General features: G+C 35.2%; 1 protein-coding gene across 1 annotated transcript in view; it reads left to right on the plus strand.

The window, feature by feature from the left end:
* Nucleotides 1-25,947, plus strand: part of PGM2L1 (phosphoglucomutase 2 like 1) — a 65,826-nt gene that overhangs the window by 23,573 nt on the left and 16,306 nt on the right. The window contains exons 2-5 of the mRNA XM_065881610.1: nucleotides 17,277-17,444; nucleotides 19,665-19,771; nucleotides 20,488-20,572; nucleotides 23,982-24,065. Coding sequence (XP_065737682.1) covers nucleotides 17,277-17,444; nucleotides 19,665-19,771; nucleotides 20,488-20,572; nucleotides 23,982-24,065 — 444 coding nt within the window. The remainder of the gene's footprint in view (nucleotides 1-17,276; nucleotides 17,445-19,664; nucleotides 19,772-20,487; nucleotides 20,573-23,981; nucleotides 24,066-25,947) is intronic.

Raw genomic sequence — 25,947 nt, forward strand, 5'->3', positions numbered from 1 at the left:
TTAGATTCCATGTAAAAGTGACATCTATGACATTTGTCTTTGTCTGACTTCACTTAGTATGATAATCTCTAGGTCCATCCATGTTGCTGTAAATGGCATTATTTCATTCTATTTATGGTTCAGTAATATTCCATTGTGTGTATATATGTATACACCACATCTTTATCCATTTATCCATCGATGGACATTGGTTGCTTCCATGTCTTGGCTACTGTAAATAGTGCTTCTGTGAACGTTGGAGTGTGTGTATATTTTCAACTTAGAGTTTTCGTCTTTTCCAGAAAAGTGGGATTTTATATGCCTGAGAGTGGGATTGCTGGATCGTATGGTAACTATTTTTAGTGTTTTAAGGAACCTCCATACTGTTCTCCATAGTGGCTGCACCAATTTACATTCCCACCAACAGTGTAGGAGGGTTCCTCTTTCTCCACACCCTCTCCAGAGTTTATTATTTAGGGGCTTTTGGATGATGGCAGTAGTTTTGATTTGCATTTCTCTAATATTAGTGATGTTGAGCATCTTTTCATATGCCTGTTGGCCACCTGTAGGTCTTCTTTGGAGAAATGTCTGTTTAGGTCCTCTGTCCATTTTTTTAATTGCGTTGTTAGTTGTTTTGATTACAAATGTTTTTTTTTCAGTTTGTCTTTTGGATTTATTTATGTAATTTTTATCATGCAGAACATAATTATAATTTTATTGACAGATAATACTTGGTAGATATGTCATACTTAACATTTTCTGTTTGTTGAACATCTTAAAGTGTTTCTGATTTTTTTCCAGTTTTATTGAGAAATAATTGACATACATCACTGTATAAGTTTAAAGTATACGTGACTTCCCTGGGGTCCAGTGGTTAAGACTCCATGCTTCCACTGCAGGGGCACAGGTTTGATCCTTGGTTGGGGAACTAAGACCCCGCATGCTGCATGTTGCAGCCAGAAAAAAAAAAGTTTAAGGTATATGGCATGATGGTTTGATTTACATATATTGTGAAATGATTACCACAGTAGGTTTAGTAAACATCCATCATCTCATATAGATACAATAAGGTGTTTCTGATTTTTTAATAGCTATTTTCAAGAATGCTGAGAGCATTATTTTGCATACAGCTTTTTTTTTCTTTTGGATTATTTCTGTAGCATATGTAAAGATGACATATATATGAGATAGAGATATTTAATTTCTGAGAAATGCAGTCAGACCATAATTGTAGCATGAGTTTGGAAGCATATGAAAATTGGGCCTTATTAAAAAATAAATAAAACCCATCTTATTGTTTCCTTCATTGATAGTTTTCATGCTGATGGGAAAGTTTCTCCTGATTGTTAGTATTTTCACCACTCCAAAATACGTATTAAACATCAGGCCATGAATCTTTTTCTGGTACAAATTAAATTAAGTATAGAATTACAGAATCTCAGTTGACAGGGACCTAGATGTCATCTTGTTTAAGCTCCTACTCAGAATTAAAATGTCTAAAGTATCCCTAATAGATAACTTCAGTGTCAGAATATCCCTGATATAGTAGACTCTTGTCTTACTTGGGAGTTAGATTCTAAGGTCAATAAATAACAAAAATTTCATAAAGTAAAAAATTACACTTGGGAAATCTTAAATTGCCTATGAACTACAGAATATGTGACTTCAGGTATCTATCTTGGTACAGTTACATTACTGCATAATAATGTATATAGTAATTCACCATATATAATGGAGCACATGCACAAAATGTAATCTTTAGCAGTGCTTTGGGAGGTAGGGCTAAGTACATATAGTTGAATATGTGTAAGTTAAATGTATATAAAACTATACTATGTAGAACAGTATTGTATAGTAGAAGGACTTCTGGTTCTAGTAATGACAGATGAGGTAGTTTGGACAACTTTCCTCTAACAGCTAGAAAAGATAGACAAAGTATAGATTTATAGGTGTTAATGACTCAGCAGGTTAGTCAGGAATTTCCCGTTCAAGATCTGGAAGAAGACAGAAATTCAGAGAGGTTGAGTTTAGCATTTAGGGCCACCTTTGACCTGTACTCATTTTCTGATCCAGGATGGGCAGCCAAGAGGTTTAGCAGTCTTTTTGTTAGCCTTGCTAGGATAGAGGAACAAATATTGGAATTGAGGGCCTACCATAGGTGGGAACCCTGAAAATACTTCCACTTGAATACTGGTGAATACTGTGAATACTGTAAATACTTCCCTGTGAATACTGGTGAACTTGAACTAAACATCCTGCACACAGACTGCATCCAGCTCTGAGTCATTTGGAGGCTGAAAAGTGAATTAAGGGAAACCCGGATTACTAGTGTCTTCAGGTGCTTGGAAGAAGCAAAAAAAAAAAATCTTCCCTAGAGGAAAGTACCTTCATCCCAGGTTTCAAATTATTCCTACTAATAATGTTTCAAATATAATATTCAATACAGAGTTAAAGATAACCAGACACACAAGGAAACAAGTCAACATGAACAAGAACCTGAAGAACCAACAGATAATAGAAACTCCTGAAGGGGCTCTTTATACTGCAGTTATCAAATGCAGGCTTTAGTATTATTTTTTTTTATATTTATTTACTTATTTGGCTGTGCCAGGTCTTAGTTGCAGCACACGGGATCTTCGTTGCCACATGTGAGACCTTTGTCGCAGCATGCAGGATCTTAAGTTGCAGCATGCAGGCTCTTAGTTGTGGCATGCAGGATCTAGTTCCCTGACCAGAACTTGAACCCGGGCCCCCCGCACTGGGAGAATGGAGTCTTAACCACTGGACCACCAGGGAAGTCCCAAATGCAGACTTTAAAATAACTATGCTTGTCAACTTCCCAATTAAAAATTGGGCAGAGAAATGAAAATGATACAAAAAAGACATAGTAGATTTTAATAGAAATTATGGATCTGAAAAAGTGCAATAACTAAAATCAAGAATTCAGTGAATGAATTTATAACATTTCAAACAGAGTTGAAGAGAGAATTAGTAAACTAGAAGATAGGTCATGGAAAATTGAAGGATGGAATGACAAAAGGATGAAGAGGAAAATAAAGAAGACAGCATAAGACATAAGATGATACAGTGAAAAAGTTCCAACATACATTTAATTGAAATCTCTTAAGGAGAGGAAAGAAAATGAACTAGAAACAACATTTGAAGAGACAACAGCTGTGAAATTTCCTAAACTGGTGAATGACATAAATCCACAGGTAAAAGAGTTTGGGGTTAATTTGTACTTTCTAAACTTTTCTCCCTGATTATATCATCCTTCCATATAAGGAAATAAAGGAATAAAAAGTTTAATGACCACTAATAAAGAACAGTCTGTTTCCTTTTAGTTTTATTTTTCTGTGCATTTGTATGTATCCATTTTATAAATCTGAAATCATATTGCACATATGGTGTATATACTTTCCCCCTTAATATATCAAGAATTTTTTCCCATATCATAGAATTCTAAAGTTATTTTTAATATACTATTCTAATGCACTATTACATCATACTTTTTATTTAACTGGTTTTCTATTGGATATGTAGTTTGCTTATATATATTTTTTACTATTACAGACATAATACAATAACAAATTTTATATACTCATGACTAAATTTTAACATGCATCTATGATTATTTCCTTGGGATAAGTTTCTAAAAATAGAACTGCTGGATCAAAGGCTATTAATATTTAAGTTATTTATAACATTGGCAAATTGTCATCTGAGATATTGTATCAGTTTATACTCCCTCTATGATTGTATTTTTCAAAGATGGCTGCATCCATATATATTATATATAGGCATATATATTATATCGTTATATATCATTTTTTGGTATCATATGCATTTATCTTTTTTGTATCATATATACATATCCCACCTCACATGCTATAACTTTGGCACACCTCAGCTGAAAGGTAGGATCTATATCTCCTCCCCTGACACCTGGGTAGATCTTTGTAACTGTCTCCAGAAATGCAGTATAGTGGAAGTGAAGCTTCCTGACTTCCAAGGCTAGGTCATAAAATGTAAGGTGGCTTCCACCTGGCTTGCTTGCCCTTGAGATACTTGCCCTTGGAATCATGTCACAGGTAGTGTCCACTATAAGTATTCCTGTTGAAAGCCCCAGCTAGCCCCATCCTGGCTGTGCCCTTTCTGAATTCATGACCCACAGAAACTGTGAGAGATAAATGATTACTGATTTAAGCCACTAAGTTTGGAGTGGTTTGTTGCCCCTGCCGTGGTAATTTATATACCCTCCATTTCCAGCACTGGGCTTATAATTTTGAAAACTCTTAATAAAGTTTCTAAGTGAAAATGGTAATTTTTATTTCCTTGGTTACAAGGAAGAGGCTATTGGGTAGGGAAGTTAATAGTTGGCATGCTGTCTATAGATATCATTTCAAATTTAATAAATATGTCTAATGCTGAACTCACTCTCACTCTACCCTCAACTTGTTCCTCACCCTCTACCCTCCAATTTCTACTCATTTTTCACTTCAGATACTACTTCCTCAGTTAGGTTTCGCTGACTCTGCTCTCTATCTTTCAATCCATTATGGGTTAGAGACTTATCTTGTGTGCTCCTATAGAACCCTATTACTTACTCCTATTTTAATATTTTTATATTCAATGTGGCAATTACCCTTTTACTTATCTTTATGCCTCAGTAGATCTTGAGCTTTGTGAGAGCAAAGACAGTGTCTTCTTCTTCCCTATAGTGTTTCCTGTACCTAGCACATAGTGTGTGCTTAATAAGTAGATATTTTTGATTAATTCAACAAATATTTGTTGAGTGCCTACTGGGTACCAGGTTCTGTTCTCGGTACTGAAAATATGGTAATAATTAAAACAAAGTAATATTTTTGAGTGATCACATGAAGTATATATTTGTGATTTAATTTAGCCTCAAAGAAAAACATGAAATTATTTTTCCAAAGGCCTTTATCTTAAAAAATATATCCACTTAATTAGAAAATTCATTTCAATTGGGGGTTCTTATGTTTGATTGCATGATAACTTAAACCTGTTCTGATATTTTCTTTCCCTAATATTTATGTTTCCTGAAAGAACATGGCTATTTTGTCACCATTAATGACTCATAGTCAACACATCTTCTGTGTACAAAGTACAGGTTATGTACTGTGGGGAATACAAAGTTGTTTAAAGTATGGTCACTACTATCAACTGAAGGTACCCCCACCCCCATTATGTAATTGATTACTCTTTTTAAGGAAATGCCCACTATCATCTGTTAACTTTTTTCCTAATACTTATTTTTGAGTGACATTTCACTTAGAGTTATAGGAAAAATACAGAATAGCAAAAATGTATAGTTATTTCCCTCAAAATATTTGCCAAATAAGGACTTTGATGAATGCTGCTTTAATGTATGAATGGCAAGAAGAATGCTTGGATAGGTAGGAGAAGGAGGAATAATAGGGAATGGAATTCAGTGTTTTGAAGAAGTATTATATTGGGCGTCAAGAAGGCTCAACCTTATTTCCCATTGGGACACAAACATCACTTACTGTATTAGGGTACAGTCTAAACTGTTATACCAAGGGCTATAAAGTGTAATGGCTTAAAGCAGAGAGAAGATAATTTCTCTCATAACACTCAGAGGTCAGTGGCAGTCCAGGGTTGGTTTGGGGTACCTCTGCCATCCTCAAAATGTGACTTCCACTATTGATCCAAGATGTCTTCAGCCCATGGGAAGAGGAATAAGACTCAGGAGAGTGTACACTTAATGCTTTTCAGGGAAAGACCTGAAAGTGGAACATGTCATTCCCATTTTCATTCCATTGGCCAGAACTTAGTCACATGGTCGCACCTAACTATAAGGTAGACTGAAGTATAACCCTTAGCTGGGCTGCCATGTATGTACCCAACTGTATGATTAAAGGAGAGAGAAATATTGGGAGACATCTAGCAGTTGGGTGCTATTACCAATCTGGGGTCCTCAGATTCCTGACTTATTGTCAAACTTTTAAAACACCTTAGGAAACTTATATATGTGTCTGTTTATAATCCAATTACAATTCTAAGTTTTTTTGCTTTTGATTGGAATTAGGAGTGTGTATGGTAGTACTCAAGATATACTCAGTTCTTAGCAATTGGCAGTTGTCCTTGATTGAAAAAAATTTCATCAATTGATGTATTTTATTGGACAAAAAAAAATTCCAAGTATGAACTTTATTGGAGAAAAAGTTAAATAGAGACAAGGAGTTTGAGCTGTTGACTAGATTGCAAAGTGAGTCTAACAATCAAAATGTTAGGGTTTGAAGAGATCTTTTCTTTCTTCTTCTTTTTTTTAAAAAAATGCACATAGAAAAGCTATATACTAGAATGAGATCTTTTCAGATTAAATTCCAACCCCTAAATTGTACTGATGAGCCTCAGAGAGAAGTGACCTGTCCAAGGGCTCATAGTTTACTTGATAGAATAGACTGGGTAAAGAACTCAAGTCTTCTACGTCTTAGTCTATTAAAGAAACTAACAACATTATGGAAAGAGTAAGCCCAACCAGGATACTGCATAAGCCCTGAAGATACAAACATAGAAAGTGAAGTGATTTCTTTCAATCTACCATTAAAAAAAAAGTTTTGAGGAGTATGCAAGTATTCCTCTCTGAATACTAATTTTATTAAACAAGTCAGGTTAACTGTGGTAACAAATCCTCCAAAATTTGTTGGAGTATTTGTGAGGTAGGAGGTAGAGGGAAATTTTGCTCTGTGAATCATTTGTTCCATCTTGATGCTACATACTCCTGGAAGTCCTTGGAGCCCTCTCTCTTTCATGGGTAGATGGGGAAAGAGAGGATTGCAGGGGTAAGGGAGTGTTTAATGGGCTAGGCCTGGAATGCCACACATCTCTTCTACTCAGATCCATTGACCAGAACTCTGGCGCATGATCTCATCTAGCTCTAAGGGAGGCTGGAAAAAATATTCTAGCTGTGTGCCCAAGAAGAAGAGTTGAACATAGTAGACTCAGTAGACTGTGCTTTGTTAGAAAAAAATCTGTAAGTTAAAATAAAGACTTTATGTAATCTTAAGTTTTAAAATAAAATGATTAATGTTTTTATATTTCACACTAATATTGGCATAACCAATATTATACTTAAATAACAATGTATTCTATTTTTATTTTTTTGAATTTTATTTTATTTATTTTTTTATACAGCAGGTTCTTATTAGTTATCCATTTTATACACATCAGTGTATACATGTCAATCCAAATCTCCCAATTCACCACCCCACCCCACCCCCTACCCCACCGCTTTCCCCCCTTGGTGTCCATATGTTTGTTCTCTACATCTGTGTCTCAATTTCTGCCCTACAAATTGGTTCATCTGTACCATTTTTCTAGGTTCCACATATATGTGTTAATATACAATATTTGTTTTTCTCTTTCTGACTTACTTCACTCTGTATGACAGTCTCTAGATTCATCCACGTCTCTACAAATGACCCAATTTCATTCCTTTTTATGGCTGAGTAATATTCCATTGTATATATGTACCACATCTTCTTTATCCATTCGTCTGTCAATGGGCATTTAGGTTGATTCCATGACCTGGCTATTGTAAATAGTGCTGCAGTGAACACTGGGGTACATGTGTCTTTTTGAATTATGGTTTTCTCTGGGTATATGCCGAGCAGTGGGATTGCTGGGTCATGTGGTAATTCTGTTTTTAGTTTTCTAAGGAACCTCCATACTGTTCTCCATAGTGGCTGTATCAATTTACATTCCTACCAACAGTGCAAGAGGGTTCCCTTTTCTCCACACCCTCTCCAGTATTTGTTGTTTGTAGATTTTCTGATGATGCCCATTCTAACTGGTGTGAGGTGATACCTCATTGTAGTTTTGATTTGCATTTCTCTAATAATTAGTGATGTTGAGCAGCTTTTCATGTGCTTCCTGGCCACCTGTATGTCTTCTTTGGAGAAATGTCTATTTAGGTCTTCTGCCCATTTTTGGATTGGGTTGTTTGATTTTTTAATATTGAGCTGCATGAGCTGTTTATATATTTTGGACATTAATCCTTTGTCCGCTGATTCGTTTGCAAATATTTTCCCCCACTCTGAGGGTTGTCTTTTCATTTTGTTTGTAGTTTCCTTTGCTGTGCAAAAGCTTTGAAGTTTCATTAGGTCCCATTTGTTTATTTTTGTTTTTATTTCCATTACTCTAGGCGGTGGATCAAAAAAGATCTTGCTGTGATTTATGTCAAAGAGTGTTCTTCCTATGTTTTCCTATAAGAGTTTTATAGTGTCCAGTGTTACATTAATCCTTTTTTTTTTTTTTTTTTTTGCGGTATGCGGGCCTCTCACTGTTGTGGCCTCTCCTGCTGCGGAGCACAGGCCTCCGGACGCGCAGGCTCAGCGGCCATGGCTCATGGGCCCAGCCGCTCTGCAGCATGTGGGGTCTTCCCGGACCAGGGCATGAACCTGCGTCCTCTGCATCAGCAGGCGGACTCTCAACCACTGCACCACCAGGGAAGCCCTCTAATCCATTTTGAGTTTATTTTTGTTTATGGTGTTAGGGAGTGTTGTAATTTCATTCTTTTACATGTAGCTGTCTAGTTTTCCCAGCACCACTTATTGAAGAGACTGTCTTTTCACCATTGTATATCCTTGCCTCCTTTGTCATAGATTAATTGACCATAGCTGTGTGGGTTTATCTCTGGGCTCTCTATCTTGTTCCATTGATCTGTATTTCTGTTTTTGTTCCAGTACCATACTGTCTTGATGACTGTAGCTTTGTATTATAGGCTGAAGTCAGGGAGTCTGATTCCTCCAGCTCTGCTTTTTTCCTTCAAGACTGCTTTGGCTATTTGGGGTCTTTTGTGTCGCCATACAAATTTTAAGATTTTTTGTTCTAGTTCCGTAAAAAATGCTTTTGGTAATTTGATAGGGATTGCACTGAATCTGTAGATTACTTTGGGTAGTATAGTTATTTTAACAGTATTGATTCTTCCAATGCAAGAACATGGTATATCTCTCCATCTGTTTGTATCATCTTTAATTTCTTTCATCAGTGTCTTATAGTTTTCTGCATACAGGTCTTTTGTCTCCCTAGGTAGTTTTATTCCTAGGTATTTTATTCTTTTTGTTGCAATGGTAAATGGGAGTGTTTCCTTAATTTCTCTTTCAGATTTTTCATCACTAGTGTATAGGAATGCAAGAGATTTCTGTGCATTAATTTTGTATCCTGCAACTTTACCAAATTCATTGATTAGCTCTAGTAGTTTTCTGCTGGCATCTTTAGGGATCTCTGTGTATAGTATCATGTCATCTGCAAACAGTGACAGTTTTACTTCTTCTTTTCCAATTTGTATTCCTTTTATTTCTTTTTCTTCTCTGATTGCCATGGCTAGGACTTCCAAAACTATGTTGAATAATAGTGGTGAGAGTAGACATCCTTGTCTTGTTCCTGATATTAGAGGAAATGCTTTCAGTTTTTCACCATTGAGAATGATGTTTGCTGTGGGTTTGTCATATATGGCCTTTATTATGTTGAGGTAGGTTCCCTCTATGCCCACTTTCTGGAGAGTTTTTTTTATCTTAAATGGGTGTTGAATTTTGTTAAAAGCTTTTTCTGCATCTATTGAGATGATCATATGGCTTTTATTCTTCAACTTGGTAATATGGTGTATCACATTGATGGGCTTATATTGAAGAATCCTTGCATCCCTGGGATATATCCCACTTGATCATGGTGTATGATCCTTTTAATGTGTTGCTGGATTCTGTTTGCTAGTATTTTGCTGAGGATTTTTGCATCTATATTCATCACAGATATTGGTCTGTAATTTTCTATTTTTGTAGTCTTTTTGTCTGGTTTTGGTATCAGGGTGATCGTAGCCTCATAGAATGAGTTTGGGAGTGTTCCTTCCTCTGCAATTTTTTTGGAAGAGTTTGAGAAGGATGGGTGTTAGCTCTTCTCTAAATGTTTGATAGAATTCACCTGTGAAGCCATCTTGTCCTGGACTTTTGCTTGTTGGAAGATTTTAAATCATAGTTTCAATTTCATTATTTGTGAATGGTCTGTTCATATTTTCTATTTCTTCCTGGTTCAGTCTTGGAAGATTATACCTTTCTAAGAATTTGCTATTTCTTCCAGGTTGTCCATTTTATTGGCATAGGGTTGCTTGTACTAGTCTCTTAGGATGCTTTGTATTTCTGCGGAGTCTGTGGTAACTTCTCCTTTTTCATTTCTGATTTTATTGATTGGAGTCCTCTCCCTCTTTTTCTTGATGAGTCTGGCTAATGGTTTATCAATTTTGTTTATCTTCTCAAAGAACCAGCTTTTAGTTTTATTGATCTTTGCTATTGTCTTCTTTGTTTCTATTTCATTTATTTCTGCTCTGCTCTTTATGATTTCTTTCCTTGTGCTAACTTTGGGTTTTGTTTGTTCTTCTTTCTCTAGTTCCTTTAGGTGTAAACTTAGATTGTTTATTTGAGATTTTTCTTGTTTCTTGAGGTAGGCTTGTATTCCTGTAAACTTCCCTCTTAGAACTGCTTTTGCTGCATCCCATAGGTTTTGGATCATTGTGTTTTCATTGTCATTTGTCTCTACGTATTTTTTGATTTCCTCTTTGACTTCTTCAGTGATCTCTTGGTTATTTAGTAACATATTGTTTGACCTCCATGTGTTTGTGTTTTTTACGTTTTGTTCCCTGTAATTGATTTCTAATATCATAGCGTTGTGGTCAGAAAAGATGCTTGATATGATTTCAGTTTTCTTAAGTTTACTGAGGCTTGATTTGGGACCCAAGATGTGATCTATCCTGGAGAATGTTCCGTGCACACTTGAGAAGAAAGTGTAATCTGCTGTTGTTGGATGGAATGTCCTATAAATATCAATTAAATCTATCTGGCCTATTGTGTCATTTAAAGTTTGTGTTTCCTTATTAATTTTCTGTTTGGATGATCTGTCCATTGGTGTAAGTGAGGTGTTAAAGTCCCCCACTATTATTGTGTCACTGTCGATTTCCTCTTTTATAGCTGTTAGTAGTTGCCTTATTTATTGAGGTGCTCCTATGTTGGGTGCATATATATTTATAATTGTTATATCTTCTTGGATTGATCCGTTGATCATTATGTAGTGTCCTCCCTTGTCTCTTGTAACATTCTTTATTTTAAAGTTTGTTTTATCTGATATGAGTATTGCTACTCCAGCTTTCCTTTGATTTCCATTTGCATGGAACATCTTTTTCCATCCCCTCACTTTCAGTCTATATGTGTCCCTAGGTCTGAAGTGGGTCTCTTGTAGACAGCATATAGATGGGTCTTGTTTTTGTATCCATTCAGTGAGCCTGTGTCTTTTGGTTGGAGCATTGAATCCATTCACATTTAAGGTAATTATCAATACGTATGTTCCTATGACCATTTTCTTAATTGTTTTGGGTTTGTTTTTGTAGGTCCTTTTCTTCTCTTGTGTTTCCCACTTAGAGAAGTTCCTTTAGCATTTGTTGTAAAGCTCGTTTGGTGGTGCTGAATTCTCTTAGCTTTTGCTTGTCTGTAAAGCTTTTGATTTCTCCATCGAATCTGAATGAGATTCTTGCGGGGTAGAGTAATCTTGGTTGTAGGTTCTTCCCTTTCATCACTTTATGTCATGCCACTCCCTTCTGGTTTGTAGAGTTTCTCCTGAGAAATCAGCTGTTAACCTTGTATGTTATTTGTCATTTTTCCCTTGCTGCTTCCAATAATTTTTCTGTGTCTTTAATTTTTTCCAATTTGATTACTTTGTGTCTCAGCGTGTTTCTCCTTGGGTTTATCCTGTATGGGACTCTCTGTGCTTCCTGGACTTGGGTGGCTATTTCATTTCCCATGTTAGGGAAGTTTTCGACTATAATCTCTTCAAATACTTTCTCGGGTCCTTTCTCTCTCTCTTCCTCTTCTGGGACCCCTATAATGCAAATGTTGTTGTGTTTAATGTTGTCCCAGAGGTCTCTTAGGCTGTCTTCATTTCTTTTCATTCTTTTTCTTTATTCTTTTCTGCAGCAGTGAATTCCACCATTCTGTCTTCCAGGTCACTTATCCATTCTTCTGCCTCAGTTATTCTGCTATTGATTCCTTCTAGTATAATTTTCATTTCAGTTATTGTATTGTTCATCTCTGTTTGTTTGTTCTTTATTCTTCTAGGTCTTTGTTGAACATTTCTTGCATCTTCTTGATCTTTGCCTCCATTCTTTTTCTGAGGTCCTGGATCATCTTCACTATCATTATTCTGAATTCTTTTTCTGGAAGGTTGCCTATCTCCACTTCATTTAGTTGTTATTCTGGGGTTTTGTCTTGTTCCTTCATCTGGTACATAGCCCTCTGCCTTTTTATCTTGTTTGTCTTTCTGTGAATGTGGTTTTTGTTGCACATGCTGCAGGATTGTAGTTCTTCTTGCTTCTGCTCTCTGCCCTCAATGTATTTTATTTTAAAGCTTATTTTCTACTTTTGGAGTAGTTAGCATCTTTATTTCCTGGATATGATTTTTATGTTCACTCAGTGATTATTATTCAACTTTTATTAAACCAATTATTATTAAGTAAATCTCACTTTATATGACAAGTATAGTCATTCAAGTGTTTTATCTAAGCCAATTTAGCTTATGCTAATTTCTACAATTTTTTTAAAGATGGAGAAATTAAATTTAGAATTACACCAAAATTCTTTTAAAGGGAAAAAAATTTTTTGTTTTAAGAGAGTGTATTTTGGACTCAGGAAGCATCTGGTTTGGAAAACATGTTCTGCTTCAGGACTCTAGACTTGGATCTCCAAGCTGGCTGACCCTCAGAAGTAAATGTCAGTTGCATTCACCCTTCAGATTTTCAGATTGCAGTTTCCTGTTTTAACTTCTGTCTAGAAATAAACTTGAATTTTTTTTCTCTGTAGTTAATATAAAACTGATATTTATTGTTTAGACACCCATCTCTGTCAGAAGCATTTAAAAGTGTTACAGATTTATAATTTTAGATATATTTGAGTTACTAAAAAATCAATTTTATATGTTGTCTCCTCTTTAGATGTTTAAAAATATTAAGATTTGGAATTGTTAATGTATGTTATGTTCTTTTAGATCTGTTCTAATCTTCTAAACAATGAGATTCATATTTTAGATTGCTTTTAAGCTGTTAGGTTTAGTAGTAGAATATTAATAGAGATTCAAACTGTATAAGAATTATAAAAATACTAGGTTTATAAAAGTAGTAGGAAAGAAGATTTACAGGTGAATTCCTCATTGGCAAACTTGATTTGTTTTATTTAATGACGATTACGTACTTTTTTATATACTTTTATACACATTTATATTTGTTATGCATAAATAATACAGAAGCCCCCTAATTATTAACAGAATAGGTTCAGAAAAGCTTGGGTGAGTCCAAAATGAGCCTTCATAAGTAAACGCTAATACTTTCATTTCATGGCAGGCAGAGTTGGCGTGATTTGAGGCTGATGTGAGCTTTCTTCACAGTTATGAAAGTCTTTAAGAAGTTAAGTTTGTTAGAAGAGGCACTTCTATATATTTAAAGTGTTGCCTTTTTTGTAAATCAGTTCTTTCATGTTTTCTTTGAATTTGGGCCTTATGGACCTACAATATGGAAAAAAAAAAAACAAACCTCCACGCAGTATTATGTAAGAAGACACTTTCTTGTCTTCAGTTCAGCCGTATAAAGTTGCAGCAATCCATATGATTAGAACCAAAGGAAAATTTTTGGTATACAGGTAAAATTTGAAAATAATGCATGGCTTTAATTCTGTATTCTTTAGCTTACTGATTCATACTAAACAACCAGCTTCATTTCCGATGAAGTATAGAACATGCTAGTAGTCACTAAAATCTCTTTGGATTTTCTTCAGGGTTACTTTTTTAGGGTACTAAAATTATTAGGATTCTAAAATATGCTAGTTAAGAGCAAATTTAGTTCAGATTGGATACATTTACTTTCTAAATAATTAATTTTCATTTTATATAGTAGGTCAATAAGTACATTTCTAAGAAGTATGTAAATCAACTTTCCTACTGACTTACATTTTAATTTTAGAGGTGCTTTTTTTTTTTTAACAGCTGAACAATTTTCTTTTTTTGCTGATAAGGCTTCTCCTATTCTCAAGTAATGAGTGAATTGTAAATAAGAGCGCACACTTAGAAAGAAAACAATAATTTGTATTTGAGAAAGTGCCAATATATGTTTTATAGATTCAGATCTTCTTAATAGCTTTCTGTGCGTAGGAAAAAGAGAGTAGTTTGTGAGGTAAAAAGTATTCATGTAGATACACAAGTAGTAGTTTTTCTCAGCCTCCATGGATATCTATATAATTTTTACCATAAAATAAGTAATACGTACATAAAATAGCCCATTAGTACCAAGACTGTACAATAAAAATAATCCTTTCTACCTCAGCATTTTCCCCTGATTTTCCCATCATAGATAATCACTATTTGTAGTGTCTTATATTTGCATGGAGTATTTCTAGAATTATACATAAGTATACATATACATCTTTTTATACAAATTTAAACACCTTATATACTCTTCTGCTTTTCCTTCCTTTCCATTTAATATATCTTAGTTCCTTGTGGAAATAGTATTTTTTTTTAATAAATTTATTTATTTATTTAGTTTTGGCTGTGTTGGGTCTTTGTTGCTGCGTGCAGGCTTTTTCTAGTTGCAGCGAGCAGGGGCAGCTCTTCATTGCAGTGCACGGGCTTCTCATTGTGGTGGCTTCTCTTATTGTGGAGCACGGGCTCTAGGCGCACATACTTCAGTAGTTGTGGCACGTGGGCTCCGTAGTTATGGCTCATGGGCTCTAGAGCTCAGGCTCAGTAGCTGTGGCACATGGGTTTAGTTGCTCTGCAGCATGTGGGATATTCCCAGACCAGGGCTTGAACCTGTGTCCCCTGCATTGGCAGGCAGATTCTTAACCACTGCACCACCGGGGAAGCCCGGAAATAGTATTTTTAAAATAATTTTGTAATTCTTGAGAATCTTCATATATTATAGTTTATAAAAATCATGGTTATTTGAAGATTTTAACAGCAAAATACAAATGTAATTTCATCATCCAAATGGAAAATATATGATAATCATGGCTACATAGATAGACTTTTAATTACATTTTTAAATGTTTGGAACATCAACATCTAACTTAATGTCTAGCTATGAAATAGTAGAGAAATCTGACTTTAAAGTAGATTTCAAATGACTGTCACCTAGTCACTTAGCTCTTTTTACCATAAAGATTTGCTTATTTCTAATGCATCATGATTCTTTACCCATTTTTATTTTTCTCCAATTTACAGGCTTTTTCAGAACCAGGAATTAGGTTAGAACTGGCTGTGATGTATAACAGAAAATAGAATTTTTAGGCCCTACTCTAATAGCTGTGCAATAAATATTAGGAAGTATACTCAGTAACCTAATAGCGTTCATGTCTGGTGGATCACTTTTATATTTATATAGCTGTAATAAAAAGGAATATTTTTTACTTTGTAGCTGGAGTTAAATTATTATTAGAAGCATTATTAACCTGCCCTACATAATTATTTTGTTTATAGTGAGATGGTATAGGCTTTAGAGCCAGACCAACCTGGATTCAAATCCTGTCTAGACCTCCAATATTAGCTCAGTGTTACAAGGCTCCTTCTCTAAATCTTAATCTCTTATCTCTTAATCTCAATACGATGGTAATAATACTACTACCAGTAAGATACTGCAGTGAATATTCTTGTATGAATGAATCTTGTTTATGTGAAGGTTTGCCAAAAGGCATATGCAGTTTAAATATTGATAATTGCTGAAAAATCACTCTGAAAAGACTCCCAATTTCAATGTAACTAACTGTATGACACTGCCTTGTACCCTCTATAGTACTGAAGTTTTTCAGTCTTTTCAATTTTTGTCTTTCTTATAACCTATTTTTAAATGTTAACTCTCTTCAAGTCTCTGACCTCTGTATCAAATCTGGCAATATCTTAGACATTGGAATAATATATAGTAGCCCAGAAAATCTTATTGTTTAGATTTTTCTCTTAATAGCTATTCATATTTTAATGTAGGCTCTATATTTGTTAGTTTGTGCCATTTATGAAATAGACTCCCTGAGTCAAGGTGCGCTCTCTCTCTCTCTCTCTCTCTCTCTATATATATATATATATATGTGTGTGTGTGTATATATACACATTTTTTTTAACATCCATCTAGTTTAAGCAGATTACAATTTCAGTTGATCAAAATTTCCATGGCTTCTCATTAGTTTGTGGCATGTCCTCTGGTTACTTTAGTTTCCACTATCCCCAGAATACCTTTTTGTTTAAATTATATATTAATATGATTTTATTTCTTTACAAGTACAAATATACTCTAACATTTAGCATCTTTCAAGTGCCTTGGTTTATCATTCTGAATATTCATTGTCATTATATAGACTGTAGATGTAGACAATCTATGCAGTTAGTCTGGACTAAATCCATATTACGTATGGTATGGAAGAGAGAAGTTATGCTTTACCTTATTTTCTTATTATTTGACTCTTTCTCCTAAAAAAGAAAATACTGGAAAATTCCATTTAAGTTTTATTCTCATTGTAATTGCATTTCTATTCAAAACTTGTTACTCATTTGTGAAGCACTGTTTTCAGTTATAGGCACCCTGAGCTTTATGAAAATAAGTTGAAGTATGTGCTAATGAAATACGAACCCTAAAATAAAGACGTTGGCATGTCTTGCTTCACAAGCCAAATTTGGACTGAATTTTCATTCTCACTCTTAACCAAGTCCACATTTAACACTTAAGACCTTTTCATGGTCAACTTTTGCTGTAGATAAATTGAACGGTTTTCTGTGACTTTAAAGAGCAGTAAGGCTTATCTGGCCATTTTGAATTACAGATGTTTAGGAAGTATTTAGTAGGCATGTTTTGATGGCATTTATCTAATAGCTTCCATATTTCTTTTAAAACTTAACATAGGCTTTAATTGATATCATTTTTGACTACGAGGTTTATTTTGGATCCATAGCTCTTGTCAATTTGTTAAAAAAAATTCTTGAATATATTATTTTAAAAATATGACAATTAGAGATATATAAATCACACTCAATAGGGTCTGGCCTCTTTGGGGACTCAATAAATGGCAGGTGTTTTTTTATTATGCATACTAATATTAATAAGTAGTACTGTGGAATTTGTAGTCGTCAACGTAGAACCTTGTTATGTATGAATAATACTTATTGCTTCCTCAGAAGGGCTTCATATTAGGACTCTACTTGTGATCCTGTTAAGTTTTAATACATCTTTTTTATAGAATCCCAAGACAAAAGAGCAAATTGAAAATCTGTTAAGGAATGGGATGAACAAGGAGCTGCGAGATAGACTTTGTTGCCGAATGACTTTCGGGACTGCAGGACTTCGTTCTGCTATGGGGGCAGGATTTTGCTATATTAATGATCTTACAGTAATACAATCAACACAGGTAAGTATTATAAATTATAATATGTGTACTTTTATCACTCTATTTTTTGCTTTATAAATTAGTTTCTTTTCTTAAAAAAAAAAGAACAAAAACAAAAAAAGCTTTATATCCAGCAAGATACTCTCTTGTAAATAAAAAATGTAGAATAAATTCTGACCTTTGGTCTTGCACAAGACTGATCTTAGAGGTCATTTATGTATCTTTAGAGTCACAGACTGACTTTTTTATTGAGTTATTTTGGTTGCCATTGTCAACTTCTTGACAATGTTACTTTGCATTTGAAACCAGGAAATGGATATTGACATTTCCATTTAATACAAAGAAACAAATTTAGATAGAAAGAAGGTGATTGCTCATTTTGGCATATGGCCATTGGTAAAGATTAACCAGAGTATTTGGAAAATTTAGTTGAAAATATTTACTTTTAACATGGTTTTCCATATACTTTGAGAGTTAAGACAGTGTTGATATGATACAATTTGTTTTATTTCTCCCCATTTTTATGCAACTTATTCTAGAAACAGATTACTTTTCTTTCCAGTGAATCATCCTTAGTGTTTCAAGGAGCTCCACTTTTGAGGCCAAAATGCATTTAGCATATACTAAAAATAGTTCTGAACTAGAGAATTGCTCAGTAGATCTAATTCTAATTGATACTGCCAAACAGTAAATCACCTTTACCCTTATTCTGAGGGAATTCTCTAAATCCAGCGGCTAATGCAGGGGATCAGGAACAAAGGATGACAAGATGACTGAATAGGTAGGATACTTGCCTCCTCCTGCCCCCATCCCCTTTTCTTTGTCCAGAAATGCTTCAGTTTGATCTTTTTTGTATGTTGGGCTTCCTTATAAGCTTTCATTTTAACTGAAGATTCCTTGACTTCAGAAAAAGGAGTGGAGGAGGTGTTTGAAAATCAATTTCTACAGAAGTGCAAATTTTTACAGGAGTTGAGATTCCATTATTTGAAGTGGAAAAGCCAGATGGAATCTAATTCTTAAACCCTAGTTTTTTTCAGAACCTATGTATGGATATGAGAAGATGGATTTTTACACCATAGAATGAGATTCTGTGAGGTTTTAGGATAGTATCATCATTAGAAATAAATAAGTTGGTGAAACTAGTCAATTTGGGCTATATTGCATGCATGCTTGGGTACACACTCACGCATAGGGAGTAGGTTAGGAAGAATAATTATACTTGAAAGAACCATGAAAGAAGGGTCCAGAAGTCACTGGGGTCTCCTCTGGTGCTGCCACATAGTTACTTAGTAGTCCCTGCCACATAGTAGGTCTTCAATAAATCAGTATAACATAGTTTTGGTTGAATGAATGGCTTTGGGTAAGTCATTAAATGGAGCTTCAATCTTATTTTGTTTCCTCTTTTTTGGAAGAAATGTTGAAAGACAGAGACAAAAATAGAACTGGTATCTTCATTTCTTTCTTTTGGGGGTTGTTGTGAGGATTAAATGTGGCAACATCCGAGAAAGTAGTTTTAAAAGGACTGTAGCAATATGAAGTGTTATTTTTACGGACGGAAGTGTTTATTAGAGTTAGCAAATTATTCATAAAAATGGTGTTTTGGCTTATTATTGTGATATTTTCAATATTAAGTACTTCATTTCATTTTTTTTGTCACCCTTGACTGCAAAATTTCCTCGTTTATGAGATTTTCTTTCTGTGAGATTTTAAAACTAAAGAATGGGATCAGCCACCTTAAGAAATGTTCTAATGAAGGTTTATGTTGCTGCTTTTAAATATTTGTGTCATAAATTAGATCAAATCTTCTGGTTAGTTTCAATCTTATGATTTAGCAGGGCCTAACATGGTCAAAATTTTGTTCTTTAGAGCCTTAAGGCAAGAAACAATTTCTTTTGGCTCTTCTAACAAGTTTTTTTTTTTTTTTTTTTTTTTTTTAGCATTCTGACTCTCATGTCCCATCTTTTTTTCCCCTAATGTTTTATGTATCATATTGGATTTAAGTTACTTAATTGATATTTCTGTGGTATTAAACGTGTCTGAAACTCCAGGAAGTAGGTGTTTATCATCTCATATTCGAGGACTGAACATTGTTCTTCTCCCATTGGTAACCATGGGCAAAAGGAGGAAGCCAGTTCCCTGAGAGCCAATAAGCTGCACACCACACATAAAAAGAATAGCCCTTAAGTTGTAGAAAATGCAGGCATTAGTCAGGAACTAATTTTCTGTGTTTATCTGCTTCAGGGGATGTACAAATACCTTGAGAGATGTTTCTCAAACTTCAAGCAAAGAGGTTTTGTCGTGGGGTACGACACCCGGGGTCAAGTAACCAGCAGCTGCAGCAGCCAGAGGTACAGTGTTAATTGTTTCAGAGATTAAGCTGGATTGGAATAAAACCTTGAAAAAAATGTTATGCCCAGTTGTAGGATTTCTGAAACAGGAAGCTGTCCAAAAAAAAATGTGATCACATGCTAATGTTTATTTTAGAGCTGAAATAGAAGCATTTCAAAGATAACCTTTGGTTTTTACAGAAAGGAGTAAATTTCTAAATGTTTAGAGTTAGTGTTTAGAATGACATAGACTGTGTGATGATTTTTAATATTTTGGCAGAGGCACTGGGTAGGAGGATTATGTAACTTGCATTCTCTCATTATAGTCCTATTTGATTAGTTTTAGGGTATTTTCACACATAGATAATCATGATATAGTGATACTTTTTCTTCACGGGGTAAATAGGCATATTGTGTTTATCAAAGTCTCTGGTTTCACTTTCTTCCATGTTTTTTGCTTTTGCGTGTTTTATTTCTTATTAAAAGAGCCATCAGAAGATGAATGAGAAAAAAGGAAGAAATTTAAATGTCAATTCTGTTCCTTGTTACTCCTTTTCAAAAAAATCTCATTTAACATTTTAAAGTTGGAGCATGAATCTTAAATAACTAGTGATTATAAGAATCGGTTGTATTATGCTACTGTATAGTCAGAATAATTGTAATGCATTTATTTTATGGGAGGTTGGTTTTCAAAAAGTATGTAAAGCTAAGGACCAAGTGAAATCTCTTTTTTTTAGGCTTGCTAAACTCACTGCTGCAGTCTTACTGGCCAAAGATGTTCCTGTGTACCTTTTTTCAAGATATGTTCCTACGCCTTTTGTAGTAAGTGTGTTGTATCACTGATTGTACAGAAAAGATTGAAAAGATTGCTCTTGAAAAGATTTCTTAAATCAAGCAGGATTTAAATCTTTGTCATGCATGTAGTTCTGTATTAAGTGATACCAAGGACCTAAAGAAAACCAATTTTGCGCTGAATTTATTTTCATTCAACAAGCATGTGTCGAACCACCTAAGAATCTGATCTATAACAAGATGACAAATCCACAGTCATGGCGGGATATTTTAATACTCTTCTTTCAGAAACTGATTTATCAGGCCTGCAAAAATTATTACGGATAGATTTAAACACACAATTAGCGTGCTTAATCGTGTGTGTGTGTGTGTGTCTGTGTGTAAACCCTGTATTCAGTGATGGTAGGATACTCATTCTTACCAAATAGGGTCACAAAGGAAATCTCACAAATACAAGATAATTGCTTATTAAGCCATAGCCCTGGACCCCAATGCAATAAGATTTAAAATAAAGAAACCCACAAATCCCCATATGTTTGGAATTTTAAAAACACATTCGTAAGTAATTTATGGATTAAGGAAGATATAATGAAGATTAGAAACTATAGCCATCCTTGCTTTGCATGGTAGTGCAGGACTGTAAAGATAACTGTGTAAGCTAAAACCATGCAAAGCAATGTTAGTTATCAATGGGGGAAATTACGATTGTTCTGTGACCTTTAAAATTTTTTTGTCAAAACCTTAAATATACCTTTTCTCTTGATTAAAAATGTACACAGAAAAGAAAAAAGTAATAAACTAATATTTATTTGCTACTCTGTAATTTAAAACGTTAGAAGTGGTAAAACACTTTAGTGTTTTATTTCTTTGTAATACAATGTATCAGGACTGTGACCAGTGCTTGCTTCTTGTCATATGACTTAACAATATGAGTAAGCATCTTCTCTATGCCTTGCTGAATTATCACACTTCTTTCTAAGTCTGGATCAGCTTCCCACATTTTATCTTTTGTACTTTCTTTCTTTCTTTTTTTGGCTGTGCTGTGCGGCTTGTGGGATCTCAGCTCCCCAACCAGGGATTGAACCCAGGCCCTCGGTAGTGAAAGCGTGGAGTCCTAACCACTGGACCGTCAGGGAATTCCCTATTGCTTGTACTTTCAGTATCATAAAATGTCTCTGAGAATTCCTTTTTTGACCAGTGTCACTCCCTCTGGGACAGCTTCATCCCTTTCATCACAACCACATCCTTCATTGATATCCATACATTCACCTTCACTAAGCTCACCTGGTTGCACATCTAGAGTCTCTTGAATGACAGCAGTGTCAACATTCCCGGTTATTTCTTCTATAACTCCATTTATGGTCGATTCAAATGTCACTTCCACTGTTATCACTTTTGTTTCTTTGCTGCACTTTCATCTTTGTTGGCCAGTTCCTTCTTTCAGTTGTCCATTTTTGCAAAATTGTCACATGGGTATATCACTGGGAGATGAGGCAACACAGCTACATGCTTTGCTGTCTGTGAGAGAGCTGACTAACAGATGCACAGTGACCAATCACTGACAGACTTGATGACATGATTGGTTATTAATCATGATGGATCTCTTATATACATAGTTATTTCAGACTGAAGAGCTAGCAGCCAGGTTTGTACTTGATGCAGTTACTCACAGTGTAGCATGGTAACTAAAATTTGAGCATGTTGTTGGGAGACTGGTATTATTTAACTAAAATATGGTATCAGAAATTCATGTATACTGGAACTTTGCAAAGCAAGGACTGTCTGTATTTAAAACTGAGCAACAATGAAAACAATAAATAGCAAAAACTATGGGATATAGCTAAAGCCCTACTTAAGGGGAAATTTATAGTCTTAATGAATATATTAGGAAAAAAATTTTTAGAATAACGAGCTAAGACTTTAACTTAGTATGTTAGAACCAAAACAGAATAAATCCAAATAAAATAAAAGTAATAAAGATATGAGGAAAAATCAATTAAATAGAAAATAAAGAAAAGAGTGTATCAACAAAAGCAAGAGTTGGCTCTCTGAAGAGACAATAAAATAGACAAAGCCTTTTGGCAAGGGTGCTGAAGAAAAAAAAGACAAAGAAAGTAAAAGAGTGAATAATAAATACATAGCTATTAAGAAAATCACAATATTCTGAATAACAGTGCAAATAAATGTGAAACTTAGGAGAATTGGCCAATTTTCTAGAATAACTAATACATCAAAACTGATAAGAAATAGAAAACCTGAATAGACCTATAACCACTAAAGAAATTGAACTGGTTTTTATTTATCTTCTCAAAATAAAAATGCCAGGTTCACATGATTTTGTGGACAAGTTTTACCAAATGTTTGACCATTAGATAATGTCTCTATAAACTGTTACTAATGATTTATTGGAAATATACGGAGTGGCTCAAAGAACTGAAGGAATTTCTAAACAATTAGCTCTAACGAATGACAGAAACCAGGGAGGGCCCAGAAATGTAGAACATTTATGTAGGAGTCTGCCACTGGGTTACCATTTCCAGCTGTAACTATGTGTTGGCCTTCCTGTCTTATTGCAGGTAGATTTGCTCTAGCTGCTAGGGAAGTTATTTTTAGCACCCTTTATTACCATGTCTTTGAGTCAAAAGGCAATCTTCCTTGACTACCTATAGCAGAGACATCTTAGAGAAAGACTCTGACCAGGCTTGGGTTGTGAGCCAATCTCTGAGTTAAATCATCAAGGGAATAGGTTACTCTAGTCAGATCAGGGTCACGTGTCCACCCGCCCATGGCCAGGAGGAGAGAAGTTAGATGTGATGGTAGAAGGAATATGGGGAACGTCTTAGGCAAATAAATAATATCTGCAAAGAAAAAGGGAAATTCAACCTGGGAATTAACTTTGGGAGAGATGGTAAATTGACCTTTATATGCTATAGAGGCCACAGAGCATATGTAAATATCTTCAAATTGGAAGGCAAGAGACCTAAGTTCTTCTCTTATATATTCTCCCTTATGATTATATAATGTTGGATAAACAGTATACAGTGTGTAAAATATGATACATTAGATGATTTCTTAAATTTACTTCCAGGTCTAATATTTTATGATTATATTCCCCTCTCATATCTCCAGAGTCTTGTGGAGTATCTGGCATATAATAGGTGTTTGTTAAATATTTGTTAAATGAACAAAATAATTATAGGACTAAGTTAAATGAGACTAGAGGGGGAACAAAACCATTCAGTCTAACAGTTAGGTGGTTATTGATGACCTAATATTTAGATGGCTTTAGTTATATCCCACCCAAGGAACCTGGAGTTGATTATTGAGGTTTTAGGCTATTTATATCTTAATGTCTTTTCCAGTTATTTAATCAAAGTTATTCTTATGTCAAATGTATGAGTAGCTAAGAAACAAATATTTATTGTTATTGTTTTTTCAGCCATATGCAGTCCAGGAGCTCAAAGCAGTTGCAGGTGTGATGATTACTGCATCTCACAACCGCAAAGAAGACAATGGATACAAGGTAAACCTTGGACTCCTCATCTTTGGTCATTTCATAGTTCTTATTTTATTTAAATAATATGTACTGAATATATTTTCTACAGTGAGGAGCAGGGTTAGACATTGGGAACAGAAAGATAAAAACATTGAGGCTACCCCTCAAAGAAAGTGTATCCCTAATGGCCCTTATTACGTTTCAATATGTACTATTACAAAAGTCTCTTCAATGGTCTTTTTACTTCTGATATCTTAACTGCCTTTGATTTCCCCAACCCATCCGAAATCCACCCTCTCTACCATTTCAGAAATAAAGGCATTTTGTACCAAGAACTTAAAGAATAAATGGGAGTTTGATGGAAGAGAGCCGGAGGAATTGTATCTTGACCTCATTCTCCTCTCCCTCCAACCTTCTGCTGGGACTCCCTATTGGCCACAGGATCTATTTGATGTGTCAGGCTTCATGGCAGAAAGCAGGGTGGGGAAGGGTGAAGAGTGGCTCTGGAGGGGCAAACAGAAGATATGGCGCAGTATTGAACCAGTGTTTGGGGCTCCTAGCTGACGAGTCCATGATCTTATATTCTTTTTTCATCTTGTGTAGGGAGACTCCAGGCACACTAAGCTCTGTTTTACTGGGGAAAAGTACTTAATCCTAATCTAAGATTTTGGCCCTGGCCAGCTAAATGGGTAGTGTTACCATTTATAGAGGCAGGGAAGAATCATAATTAATTAATTTTGGACATAATTACGTCTGAGGGATTTATGGGTCAAACAGGCAGCAATGACCTGTAGGCAGTTGAATAAGTAGATCTGTTGCTCAGGGGAGAAATCTGCGCTGAAGTTACAGATTTGGGGATCACCGTACATATTGTATTAGAGCATATAAGAATATTTGCAAATTCTTTATTTGGATGAGCAGCCCAGAGACAGTGTAGGTTAGCAAAAGAGGTCAAGAATGGAACCCTAGGGAATATCAACTTCAAGTGAAGGGAGAAAGAAGAGGAGCTGGAGATAGGACAAAGACCGGAAGAGGCTGGTATGATAAAAATGAAAGAGGTAAGGGAGTTGCAAGGGGGGAGAGGTCAACTGTCAAAGAGAGCTAAGAACCCAGATCTCTCCTCTGAGCAACAGACTCCTGAATCCAGCTGCCAACTTAATATCTGCTGGGATGCCTAACGGACATCTCAAAATTAGTGTCTCTGAAACAGTGGTCTTGATTCCCCCCAGACCTGCCACATATACACCCAAATGTGTTCCTCCCCCAGTCTTACCCATCTCTGTAAATTCACACTACCACCCACCTAAACAAAAACCAAAATTCATTCTTGATTACTCCTGACATTAATTTACTAACAGGTTCTACAAATTTTATATATACATCCAAATGTATATGTATGTATAATTTGAGATACATATGTATCTACATATACATCCACATATACGTAGAATACACTTCTGCCAGTACCTTCTACCTTCACTGTTCTAAACCACTGTTGTCTTTGCCTGAACTACAGCATCTTAGCTGGTCTCTTCCCTGCTTCCATTTTTCTCCCTGCAGTCCATTCTTCACCAAGCAGCCAGATGATCTTTTAAAATGTAAACAGGCCATGTTAACTTTCCTGCTAAACCCAAACTGCTTACCTTGGGGCTTACAGGACTGTCTCCTGCCTGCCTCTTCCACCTTGTTTCATTCATTCTTCTCCTGTGCTCAGTACGTCCCAGTTACACTGTGGCTCCTTTCCATTCCTCCAGCTCCTTCAGTATACCAAACCCTTTTCCCACTCTGAGGCTTTTGTTTGTTCCTCTGCTTGGATTTCTCTTCCCCAAATCTTGCAGATTTGCTTATTTTCATCCTTCAGGCTCCTGCCCAGATGTTGTTTTCGTGAAGAGACCTTCCCTGGCCACCT

The sequence above is a fragment of the Phocoena phocoena genome, chromosome 8 (assembly GCF_963924675.1).
Source record: "Phocoena phocoena chromosome 8, mPhoPho1.1, whole genome shotgun sequence".
Classification (NCBI taxonomy): Eukaryota; Metazoa; Chordata; class Mammalia; order Artiodactyla; family Phocoenidae; genus Phocoena; species Phocoena phocoena.